Genomic DNA, 13,596 nt, shown 5'->3' with positions numbered 1-13,596 from the left:
TATGACTCAATGAAATTAACTTTCCTCTTAGCATGCCTTCATAGTATAGCAGAGATTTTTATATGTTGTAGCCATGTTCTTATTTACCTCTAAGTATTTTTTTTTATTTCCTCCCTGATTTATTCTGCTATGCATTCTTCAATAGCATGCTATTTTCTCCAGGTGTTGGAGTAGCTCCTATTTTTTATTTTATTATTGATTTCTAGTTTCATTCCATTATGATCTGTTAGAATGCAGGGTAGTATGTCTTTTCTTTTTTTTTTAATTTGCCGAGAGTTGCTTTATGGTATAACATATAGTCTATTTTAGAGAAGGATCCATGTGCTGCTGAGAAGAACGTGTATTTGCTTATTGATGGAGGAAATATTCTATATATGTCTGTTAAGTCTAAGTTATTGATTGTATTATTGAGTTTTATAATTTTTTTTTGTTTAGTTTTGTTTGGAAGACCTATCCAGTGATGAGAGAGCTGTGTTAAAATCACCCAGTATTATTGTGTTGTGGTCTATTTGATTCTTGAAATTGAGAAGGATTTGTTTGATGTGCGTAGATGCTCCATTGTTTGAATCATATATATTTATGATTGTTGTAGAGGGTCTGGTTTGAGAAATCAGCTGAAATCTGAATTGGTTTCCTCCATATATAATTTGATTTTCTTCTCTCATAGCCTTTAAAATTCATTCTTATTCTGTATGTTAGTCATTCTCATTATAATGTACCTTGGCATGATCTGCTGTAATTTTGCACATTTCTCTTAATTGATTTTCCATTTTATTCTTTAAGTTTGGGAAATTGTCTGATATTATGTCACTGAAAAGATTGCATATTCCTTTGGTTTGTATCTCCATGCCTTCATCTTTTCTGATAAATCTTAAATTTGGTCTTTTCATCTTATCCCATATTTTTTGGAAGTTCCGTTCATGGTTTCTTACCATCTTCTCTGTGTGGTTGAGTTTATTTTCAAGAGTATATATTTTGTGTCATTGTCTGTTGATTATACTTTCCATTGAATTTTTAATTTGGTTTATTGTTTCCTTCATTTCAAGGATTTCTGCTTAATTCCTTTTTATTATTCTGCCTCTTTGTTGACATGATCTCTCACTTCCTGTATTTTCTGTCCAATACCATACTTTATTTTGAAGATCAGTCCATGTACTTTCTAAATTCCTTCTCTGACATTTCTTCTACTTTGTTGTCTATGGATTCTGTTGTTGGAGCATCTTGGCTTGTTTGAGGTGCTTTGTTCCCTTGTTTTTTCATGTTTGTATGTCTTCCCATCTACAGGTATGGATCTGAGGCAGTATAGTTTCTACCTGTAGTCTTATAGTGTCCCTGAAGGCTTCAAGTACCTTTACTTTAAGAGGAGACCAGTATTAACAGCACCCAATGCAAACAATATACAACCTTAAACAAAATATCTTCTATTAAGATGTCTACAGTTTTGTTGCAATAAACAGAAATGATATGTTCAAATATTGTCTGTAATATAAACCGTGGGTTTGTTAAAAGGGCTTACTGTTTCAAATGGTGGACAGTGAGGGAACAGAAGTAGTGTAAAACATGATGTAAGAATACACAACAAAACTAATATACCCAGTAAATTGATGCATGAAAAATATTTGGATTCAAAGATGATAGAAGTGTGAGAGAGAGGGGGAAAAAAAAAAAAGGTCCCAATAGAAAATTGAACAGTTGCTTCTACTGGCTTTCAAAAATTTTCTCAGCTTCCCTTCTCCACTGATAGGTAGAGTTGTGTGAAGTTTGATGTTAGCTCCAGTCTGGTGTGGTTGCCAGACTGGTTGCGTGGGTGAGCCAATAGCAAGATGCCCTCACACCCTTTTCCAATCTTCCTACCCATTGTAGCTGCCCCTTCTATCCCCACACACTTCAAGACTCACTGAGCTAAAGAGAACCCATTTTCTCCAGTTTCTCCAGCCTGTGCTTCCCCCAGGGAACTGCCCCCAGTCTCTGGCTTTCCACAGGCTTGCAGACCCAGACTGGCCCATGCAAACCTAGCTACAATCTGATGAACCTGGGCTTCAGCTTTCCCAGGCTCTGCCTTGCTGCAATCCCAAGATCTCAATGCTGTTTCAGCTTACACAGAGACCACACAAAGGAGTGACCCCACAAAGAGGCAGCCAGATGGCAGCCGCTAGCACACCCAGCAGAAAGACCTCAGGTGTACCCAGACCTGCAGGTACCCTGACAATATATCTCTAGGGCCTGGACAGTGTACCCATTCTGAAGCAGTCATGCCCCAAGGTGGCAGTGGTGTCAGCAAACCTGCAAGCCTTGACAAGTGTCCCAAAATGGTGGCAGCCACATGTAAACAAACCTTTGGGTACTTTGACAATGGACTTCAGGCAGCAGCAGGCAATCGAAGGGTGGACATTGTGCCACAAGCAGTGGGTAGGTAAAAGGCGGGCAATAGGCAGGTAAATGGGAAAATGGCAGACAATGGACGGTGGTCAGTTAGGGATCTGCACTCAAAAGGTGGGTTATATGCTGGCAGATGGCAAGCAATTGTGGGGGACGAATGTTGGGTAAACAGCAAAGGATAGTTGGGCAGTGATGGCTGCCTTGAAGAGAAAGAGTATTTCCTCTGCTTGAATCCCAAGTCACACAGACAAGGAATGCAGCCTCCCTCTAGTTCACCATCTTGGGTTCCTCTCTGCTTTTATCTTATTAACTTAGTTGCCATAGAGCCAGGCATGGCTAATTTGATGCTATGTTAAAAACTACATCCTGAAATAAATATCTTTGAAATGGAAGTTCTATGATAAAATTTCAAGAAAATTAAAAGTGATTACTGTGTTAAGAAGTCGTGATTTTAATGTCTGCAAAATATTAATGCTAAGAAAAAATGTTTTAAATCATTCAGACAAAAATATCCTATGGTACTTGTTGGTTTTTGTGCTGCATGACTGTTTACTTCCTATTTTATATGAAAATATGTGTGTGTTAAAATGTATTTTATAATGTTTCTCCTTTGAGAAAATTAGTCTTGGATTAGGCATTGAATCATGCAGGAACTTTCAGAATTCAGTTTTCCTGAAGCTTCCTTTAAGTCCAGGCCCCAAAGTAGGACCAGTTGCATATTTGTTTGGATTCTTAGAATACTCTGAAACACATTTCTCTGTGGCAAATGAAAAGAAGCTGACCTTCCTCTTAAGCTTTGACATTGACATCTTGTTTCTGAAAGACCTAGTTGTTGGAGGATAAATTCCCAGTGTCTAACATTTTCTACCCTTTGGCAAAGTAGTTTTGTAGAAGGAAGAGTAGCTCTTCACACTGTTTAACTTAGACAACCAGTTTTCTCAACTCTGGTACATGTTAGATATTTCTCCTCTTCTCTGTTCTGATTGCCAGAGAAAATTAATCAGATATGTCTACACTGCTGGATTACTGAAATGTGAACTAAAGTGCTGGGCTTGTATAACTTTATTTTTTGTAAGAAGCATGTTAAAGCTATCCAGATGCCAGAATTGGAGTCATCCTGTCAGATTGTTATTTGTAGGTTATCTGAAATGGAAACATTTCTCTACAGAATTATATTTTCCAGGAACCTGCTCTTAAATTGAAGAAAAATTCCTATATAAATCAGTTGAACATTATGTATTAATTCATATATGCCAAAGGTTGTGAGTTTAAGGAAAACTATATTTATTAATTTATTTAAAATTAGCATTTTTATTTATCTTAATTTTTAAACTAGATAGGATGTATCTGTTTTCATGTTGTAAAAAATGATACAGACAGTATCATACATGTAACATTATCCAGTTTGCTTCTTTTCTATATTTTGGATATAAATTCCTTACATGTGATTTGCAAATTTTTTTCCATTCTGTGCATTGTCTTTTTATAAAGAATCTCTTACCAAATTCAGAGTCAGAAAGATTTATCCCTGTTTTCCTCTAAGGGCTTTATAATTTTTGCTCTTCCAATTAGGTCTTTGACAGATGTTTGAGCTAATTTTTATAGGTAATGTGACATGGGTTCAACTCCATTCTTTTGGATGTGACTAGTCTATTATCCAAGCACCATTTGTACAAAAGATTTTCTCTATTGTATGATCTTAGCACACCATAGATAGATGGATTTATTTTTTGACTCTCAATTATATTGCACTGACCTCTCTATTATTTCTCCAGTACCACACTATCTTGTCTGCCATTGCTTTGTAGTAACTTTTGAAATCTGAGTGTGAGTTTCCTAGTTTATTTTTTTTTCCCTAAATTATTTGGATTCTTCTGGTCCCTTGCAATTCCATATGAATCAGCCTTGTCAATTTATACTATGATGTTAACTGGTATTCTGTTAAGGACATCATTAAGCTTGATCACTTAGGATAGTATTGCCATTTTAACAATGTTAAATCTTCCATTCCTGGAACATAAATGTTCTTAGCATTTATTAGGTCTTTTTTAATTTCTTTCAAAAACATAACTCTTAGAGCAAACATTTTGTACTTCTTTTGTTAACATTTCTAACTATTTTCATTCTTTTTGATGCATGTGATGAAACTGTTAGTTTCATTTTCTTTGGTTACTGGCGTTATAGAAGCAAACCGGATTTTGCATGCTAATTTTGTATCCTGCTATTGCTGAATTTATTTATTACTTCTACCAGTTTTGTTATGTCTCTGTGTGGAATGTATAGAAACTATTTTGTACAGGAGTTTTTAACTTATAATATGATGCCAACTAATAGAGATAATTTACTTCTTTCCAATCTGAACACTTTTCCCCCCTCTTTTTCCTATATAATTGATCTGACTAGAACTTCTAATAGTATTAAATAAAAGTGCTGACTGCAGCATCCTATCTTGCCTCCTTATCTTTGAGGAAAATCCCTTGATATGTATCTCATACATAGACTATTATTTTGTGTAGTTTTCTTCCACTCCTATTTTGTTGAGTGTTCTCATTATAAGAGTGTTGAATTTTTATCAAATATATTTCTGTATCAATTGAGATGATCTTTTTTTCTCTTTATTAATGTGACATTACATTGGTCAGTTTTCATATGTTGAAACATTGTATTTCAGGAATAAATCTCACTTGGTCATGGTATATAGTCAGTCCTTTTAATATGCTGCTGAATTTGGTTTGCTAGTAATATGTTGAGGGGTTTTATATCCATATTTATAAGAGATTGGTCTATAACTTTCTTGTCATGTCTGGTTTTAGTTTGGAGGGAATACTGCCTCATAGAATAATTTGGGAAGTGCTTCTTCCCATTTAGTTTTTTGAAAGAGTTGGTGAATATTTTTGAGTGTTCAGTAGAATTCAATGATGAAGTTATGTAGGCCTGGGCTTTTCTCTAAGGGTAGACTTTTAATTATTGATTCAATCTCCTCCATTGTTATATGTCTATTCATATTGTTTCACTTAAGTCAGTTTTAGCGCTTGGTATTTTTCTAGGATCTAGCGTTTGTAGTGGGTGTGTAGTGATATTTCATTGTAGTTTTAATTTGCATTTTCATAATGTTGAGCATTTTTTCAGATGAATTAGCTTAAAGAGTCTTATGTCATTTTAGGAAAATAAGAGACGAATATATATGCACTTACATATATTACTTATTTCTTCATTCTTTCTAGTAGCCTAGATAGAGCCTGACATCTTGTATAGTGCCTGACATCTTGTATTTCATCCTGAAGAATTTCCTTTAGCATTTTGTGAAGATAAACTACTTTGCAATGAATTGTCTTTGAATTTACTTAAAAATGTCCTTTCAACCTTTATTTTTGAAGAAAAATTTTAGTGGACATCACTTCTTAGAAAACATTGTCTTCTCAACACTGAATTTTATCGCACTTTGAATATTATTCCAGTGTCGTATCTCCACTACGCTATTATTCACAGTTCTGTTCTCCTTTATTTAATGTGTTGTTTCCTTTGCTCTTCTCATGAATTTTTTTTTGTTTTTGTTGACTTGTGGTGGTTTGCTTATGATGTATCTAGGTACAACTTTATTTGTGGTTCCTTGAGTTTCTTATAGCTTTGAATTAATGTTTTTCAGCAAAGTTAGAAAGTTTTGCTTTATTACTTATCCACTATTCTCTTTCTTTGTTCCTGTTTGATTTCATTTCTCCTTATGAATCAGGAAAGACATTTGTGATACGTAGTTTTTTAAACTTTAGAAGAATGTTTGGAAGTTAGGAGAGGAAAGTATGAATGAAATGCCACGATCTCTAAGAAAATTTAGTTCCTTAAATATGCGTGTACTACACACCAACTCAGTACATTTACAGTGAAAGTATTAATGTTGCATGTTCTCTTTTCCTGTTTTTACGAAATCTACCCTTAGGTGCATTTCCTCCCTCTGCTATTTATGCACGAAAAGACTTGCTACAACGATCTACCCATATCGCTACCAAGACTTTCCAAGCTCTTCGCATATTCGTGAACAATGAGCTCAATGAACTCTACATGGGACTGAAGACAGCTCAGAAGTTTCTGAGACCTGGTGGTCGCCTTGTTGCCCTTTCCTTCCACTCATTAGAGGATCGAATTGTCAAAAGGTTTTTGCTTGGGATAAGCATGATGGAAAAGTTTAACTTAAGTGTTAGACAGAAGGTGATACAAACATCCCAATTGAGTTCCTATCATGAAAACAAGGAAGGAAGCTCTGTAAGAGCTCCTTTAATGTGGGAATTGATACATAAGAAAGTGCTTACTCCGGAAGATCAGGATGTACAAAATAACCCCAGAGGGCGCTCAGCCAAGCTTAGAGCAGCTGTGAAATTATGAGATCAAATTTTCCCTCATTTTCTTTGATTTATTTTTCTATGTGATGAATAGGTTAATACCCCCAGCTTAAAGCATAAGGTAGCCTTGAAATTGATAGTGTTTAGAATTATTCTCTTCGCAAAAGAAACTGGGAAATTTTAGCATAACATAAAGCTAAACTCAGAGTAGCAGCATCTCAAGGCAGGAAAAAAAATGTTTATCTTGCATTATATTTGATTTCTGAAATTCTCTGACCAGGAAATTTTTTAGAATAATATTATGTTTATCTAAATTTCTAAACTCCAACTGTCAAAGAGAAGGAGATTATAATCATGTCTGCATGCCCTAAATTCTGAATTTAGATATTCAGATTTACAACAGACTTTCTGTGGCTCAAATAATTCATGATGATTATGGAATAAATTTTAATTCCCATATTGGTGAATAATAAATTACTGCAGCTTTTTCACAATCGACTTTTCACAAGTTTTAATTTTCAAATATTATTTTAAAATGCATTATACTTATGTATTTCACTATTGAAATTTATACTTCCTCACTTTAAAAGGATTTTTTCAATATATAATGGGCTAATTTTCATAAATTCCAAAGTGAAAATATAGAATTGCTCTAACAGCAATCACAGAGAAGTGTTTCACAGAACTTATGTTTAATATCAATTGTATCTGTTCTAATAACTCAGAACACTATTAGTCAAAAATGTAAACTTGTTTGAAGCCAGCATTTTTATTGAGCTATTCAGAAGAATTCAGTGGAGTCTATTTGAAGTGAAAAACTGTCTGATTTATTCAATATATTAAAATTAATACTCCCTTAATGTTTCTACCCAGTCATAATAACTATAATAAGGATAAAATGTGTATTCAGGAAAATTGTACTTGGTGGAAGATTCTTTAACAAATTGATGAGATTGACTCATAATTCACATGTCATCTTTTATTAGTAAATATGCACTCCTAATTTATTCAGTTATTCAGCAAGTACTGAACTTTACATTAGAGAAACAAAGATGAGTACAATACCCATGACCCACCTATTCCATGAAGCTTGTTGTCTAGTGGAGGAGAATGATGTTAGCTAAATAATCACAAAAGTCAATATGAAATGCACACAGTGATAAATGCTACACAGAAGTGTATAATGTAATTTAAGAGCCTCTAGTAGAGGAAACCAGGTCTGAGAACATGATACTTGAATTATAACCTGAAGGATGAGTAGGAGATAATTAATCAAAGGGTATATGGAGTGGGGAGGGAGCATGGTGATTAAAGGTACATGTAAATGAGTATTCTCTTAAGTAATTCTTGAAATCATTAATTTTTTCAGTAAACTATTTCTTCAAATACACAAAGAATTCATACTTTCTAGTATGATTACATATACTTAATAGAGGAATCCAAGTGAATAAAATACATAACTATATTTACCTCAGACTTATTTTATTTACCTCTGTAATATTTAACTTTGTCTCCACACTTGTTAACTGTTTTTATTTTACAGACTTTATTTAAATATAAACAATCCTGCAATGAATCAGAATTAGAAAAAATTCTGGAGAATGTGCTGAAAATATAAACTTATATTTTATATACAAGAGATACACCTATGTTAATCCCCTGAATCTTACCTGAAGAATTTTGTTTCTCTTCATGTGTAGAATATATTTGTGAATGGGAAAGATTCACAACAGTAATTTCCCATATGAATATCTGATTAGAAAACAAGACCACACTCTTATATTCAACCATGATTCACCTATTTTTGCATTCTTTATAGTATGGGGAATATTTTCTTTAATGTCAAGTGAAAATTAATTGCACTGGATTGGGTAGTGTGTGTCCTAATATTCAAGTGCTTTCTAGAACTTTAGAATGAGACCTTATTTGGAAATACCATCATTTCAGATGTGATGAGGTCGTACTAGAGCAGGGATGGCCTTTAATCCAGTATGACTTGTGTCCTTATAAGAAGAGGAGAGACAGAAGTGAATGCTACATGAAGTTGGAAGCAAAAATTAGAGTGATAATTCTACATACGAAGGGATACTGAAGATTGTTGGCAACTACTAGAAGCTAGGAGAAAAGCAAGGAACAAATTCTCCCTCAGAATCTCCAGCAAAAACCTGCAGCAAGAATCTGCAGATATCTTGATTTGGGGCTTCTAGCCTCTAAAACGTTAAAAATTACATTCCAACTTTTTAAGCTACCCAGTTTCTGGTAATATGTTACAGCAAAACCTAGGGGACTAATACTCTGACAGAACAAAATCTTGAGTGAGATGATGAGAAAAATACCTCTTCAATACACACCAAATTGGTTTCAGAATGTTTTAGTACAAAATATATTAAATGTTTTGTTTTTAGGCTTTGTTGTAAAGTACATAAAAAAACATGTGAATGGGTTTTAAATTGTTAATTATGGAGAATGGCTTTGGGAAATTCAAACAATACACATAGAAAATAAAAATGGATTATTAGAATGAATATGTAATACTTTTCTAATAAACTATTTCTGAATCACTATATTGACTGCTTTGTATGAATCATTTTAGCTTAGCCATCATCATGTATATCCATTAACAATTTTTTTTTGTTCATGACTTAAATGAAATTTAATAAGTAATATCTCTACTTATTCACTGTTTTAAAATTTGTATATTAATTACATTCTCTCTGAAGTGTTAGTTTTTTGGAAAATATTAATCATATCTATATATCTTATCTATTTCATTTAATACATGTATGATTTGTGGTTACACTCATTTATATTGAAGTATTTCTTATAACTATTAGTATATGAGAGAATACAGTATGCCAATTGTTTTTTAAATTAATATCTGTTAACATTCACTTACAAGTATTTGAAAATCATATCTTCTTTAATCTTTACAGAGTATTATATATTTCTAGAGTTTAAAAAAATTATTTCTAAATCTTATTTTTATTTATTTGTTTTAATACTAGAGATTGAACCCAGGGGCGCATAACCACTGAGCCACATCCCTACTCTTTTTTAAATTTTTAAAATTTTGAATCAGGGTCTTGCTTAGTTGCTTAGGGTCTCAGTTCTGAGGCTGGCCTCAAACTTGTTATCCTCCTGCCTCAGCCACCCAATCCAGGAATACAGGCATGCATCACTATACCTCGCTAATTCTTATTTTTAAATTAGAAGCATTTATGATTTCATCCTTCAGACTTTAAAAGACAATTTTAATTTTATTTGAAATCTCTCATTCAAAAAGTATGAGACAATTCTTAATGGGATGTGATGATTAACCATACACAACATTACACGACGTACATGCACACAGACACATTTATATTCATTCAATAAGCATATAGGAAAGAATAACCATTTAAGGAGAAATTTTTTTAAAAAAATGCCTCTCTTACTTCTTTTTATATACCTCTCCTTAACTTTCTCTATTCATATTACCTGTGATTTTCTTATGCCAGTTGAGATGATATTAGTTTATATTTCAACTTTACTTTGGAAAAGGAAATATTAGTGAAATTGGCATGTTCTCTGGCAAACTAAGCTTTATGTGTTATCATCTTTGTAATGGATAAAAATTCACTAAGAATTGCTTCTGGTTAAAATTGTGTATTTTGGCCTGGCACAGTGGCACACGCCTATAATCCCAGCAGCTTGGGAGTCTGAGGTAGGAGGATCACAAGTTCAAAGCCAACCTCAGCAACTTAGTGAGGCCCTATGCAATTCAGTGAGACGTTTCTAAATAAAATATAAAAAGTGCTGAGAGTGTAGTTCAGTGATTGAGTGCCCCTGGGGTTCAATCCTTGATACAAAAAAATAAAAAATAGTAATTTGTATTTCCTTTAATATAGTTACTTTTTCTATTCAGTTTTTATAGTTGCTACAACTTTCTAATAGATATTTTTGTGTAGCAGCATTCTATATGAGAAAGTTGTAAGTTTTAAAATATGAAGGGCCTTTTGTGCAGTGCTTGACAAATATAAATTTAATGACAGAAAACCTGATATATTTTTCTCAGAACCACATACCATATGTTTGATGTCAAATGGTGCACAGTTTTTAAAAATCAGCACCATATTCTAAAGAGGCTGGGTTGTATAACAAGCAAAACTATTTTTATATTATTTTCTCAAATTTCATCTGCTAATAGCTACTATTTTCAGCTAATGTTTGGTAACATACAGAATGATCTGTAGGAATTCTAATGGAACATTTAAATATAAATTATTTTTTAAAAAATATACTTACAGCATACATTTTCAGAAACATTAAAAATTCAATAGAATTAATTCTGCAAGATAACAATGGTCATAGCCTATAATACCTATCATAAAATTCATAACATTTTTTGGCTACCTTTCTTTCTTTTCTCACTATCCACCCAGACTATTAGACAAAAAAAAAAAATGTAATGCTCTCATATGTAGTCAGATATTGCCTCTTTAGTAAACACTGCCTCTCCGTAAGCAATGTTTTACCTTAAATTCTGAACAAGTTGTCTACCATTAGCAGTTGTCCTGTTATATCATTGCTCAAATGCTACTATACGAAGCTGACATCAAAGAAGAGGACATGAGTTATTTCTGATTCTTCAGTAATTGTTTCTGTTTCTTAAAGTCTGGCTTGTGCTTTGACCAATAATACTTCTTTGTCTTACATGGGCAAGTTGTGTTGCTAGAAAATCAAATAATGAGTTCTAACTCTTTCACAAGGAAAAATATTATCCAACTTACAGGTGCTAAATTCAGGAGCATTTTAAATAACACTATTGGCTGTTAAGTCAGAAAAACATGAGTTTGAATTCCAAGTCTGCATGTATTGTTAGCTAAATATATGAACTTGAGCATACTATTTATCTTGAACTCTCATTTACTTTATTTTTTCATTTATTGAAAATGAGGAAAGTATTGGTCCTTTTTAGTGAAGTTACTATGAATTAAATATAAAATAATAAATATTTATGCATGAACCAAAAATTTTTAGGATAAAAAAGGCATGTAAAATATTTAGCATTATTCTAGACACATTAATTACTCAGTGATGCTATTATTTTGCTGAACACTGTGATTAAGGATGCATATTCTTCATTTTTGGTAGTTTTAAGTGCAGTTTCTGCATTTCTAGCAGCAACTGATTTATAGCCAATTTTATTATTTAGGAATTTTACTCCCTGTATTTATTTACCACCCTCATTGTTTGCTATACCTTGACAGGGTTTATAAAACACAAGTCATTGCTCTTGTGGAATTTCCATGTATAAGAAAACAAGATGAGTTCTTTTTTTAAAAAAGTGAAGTTATCTGACATTCATTTTGGTTGGAGAACTATTTTTCTTCCTATGATTCTGTATCAGTAAATAGTCAGTCTACATAGTTCTTATAGTAAGAGTCTCCAAAATACATTTTTAGAAGGGAAAGGAAATAATTTGTAAAAGAGAAGATATATTATAGATACATGAAAAATCTCCTACTTCTCTAAAACCAATGAAAAAAGACTAAGGGACTAAAATGTACATGTTGCAAGTCTTAAAGGGAAAATAAGTGGTGAAAGGTGAAGGAACTAAGGGTACTTCGAGTGAACTGATAATCTTCCCTTTACTACAGGCTGTAGAAATAAATATTATCAGAACTAGATCCTTATAATTCCTACGCCTTTACCTTCATCTCAGCATTTATAAATTTCTTCCTTGATCCCTATTTTATATTCCTGTTTCAGAAGAAAGTTTATGTCCTTGCTTTTTTCCCCACCCCCTGTCTTCTCCAGAACAGTTTGATCCATTTTGTTTTCCTCCTCCATTCTTCAGTCCTTTCTCTGCTGGTGTTTTTACTTCAGCGTACAAACATGCTTACAAGGTCTCCATGTTAAATGCAAAGAATAACAACTAAATATCTACTTGACTCTGGTTTGCTTACCAAAATATCAACCGTTTTTGATTTCTTCAGAGAGCCTATACTCATCACCCATCTTTTGTTTAATTCTTATGTATTCTCTATAGAAACTATTCTCTTAAGAATCAGTGTAGGCCTCTTGTTCCAAATACTAATCACCATCTTGAGCTACTTGTTCTCTATAGCATTTGAGAGTGTTCATCTATTCCCCCATAATAATCTTGTTTTCATTTCATTTCCAAAATCACTCCTTTTGTGGGTCTTTCTCCCTAACACTGTGATTTGTTCACTGGATTCTCTTCCTCTGTTCCATCAAGGCAGACTATAGCTAATGCATATTCTTTATAAGATATAAGTAGTTCTAGGGTATTTTTCAGTGGAAGTAATACTGTAACATCACTTCATGATCATCCATGGAGTTGGATGAGAGATGAATTTCTTATCAAGATAACAGAGTGGAATAAACAGATTGGAGTCTTCCTGAAATAGAAAATAATCATTATTACATAGATATTGAAATAAGAAAAATAAAGGAGTTCAAGTTAACATCAAATTATTTTTACTAGTACATCAACTTTTGTAATGACATATAATTTGGATCAACCTTTCACAAAGGACAACATGTATAAAACACTTATTTGAAATTGAAGTGCAAGTATCAGAGATATAATAAGGAGTGAAAAATATTCAAAAGAGGGGAAAACCTCAAAGAGGTTAGCCCAGCATTTATAGCTCCCAATTGGAGTTCCAGAGAAGGTAGCTGAAAAACTAAGAGACACTTTTGACAGTCGTTTTGGGAGAACATCAGAACTTGGAACTAAATGGACCTTGAAGGAACTAAATCTTAGTTTCTAATCATATTAGTCCTTGGAACTGAATTAAATTTATACTGGATGCTAGAGTTCTTAATTGCCTGCAAAAGCTATTTTAAATATTCTTTGAGAAAAAAATAATCATTT

General features: G+C 32.9%; 1 protein-coding gene across 1 annotated transcript in view; it reads left to right on the top strand.

The window, feature by feature from the left end:
- The window catches only part of METTL15 (methyltransferase 15, mitochondrial 12S rRNA N4-cytidine), a 237,535-nt gene extending 228,263 nt beyond the window's left edge, over positions 1 to 9,272 (top strand). The window contains 1 exon segment of the mRNA XM_079105160.1: positions 6,314 to 9,272. Coding sequence (XP_078961286.1) covers positions 6,314 to 6,756 — 443 coding nt within the window. The 3' untranslated portion in view covers positions 6,757 to 9,272.
- Positions 9,273 to 13,596: the final 4,324 nt, after the last annotated feature.

This window comes from Sciurus vulgaris (genome assembly GCF_902686455.1).
Source record: "Sciurus vulgaris genome assembly, chromosome: 11".
Lineage (NCBI taxonomy): Eukaryota > Metazoa > Chordata > Mammalia > Rodentia > Sciuridae > Sciurus > Sciurus vulgaris.
This window is presented reverse-complemented; position numbering and strand designations above follow the sequence as displayed.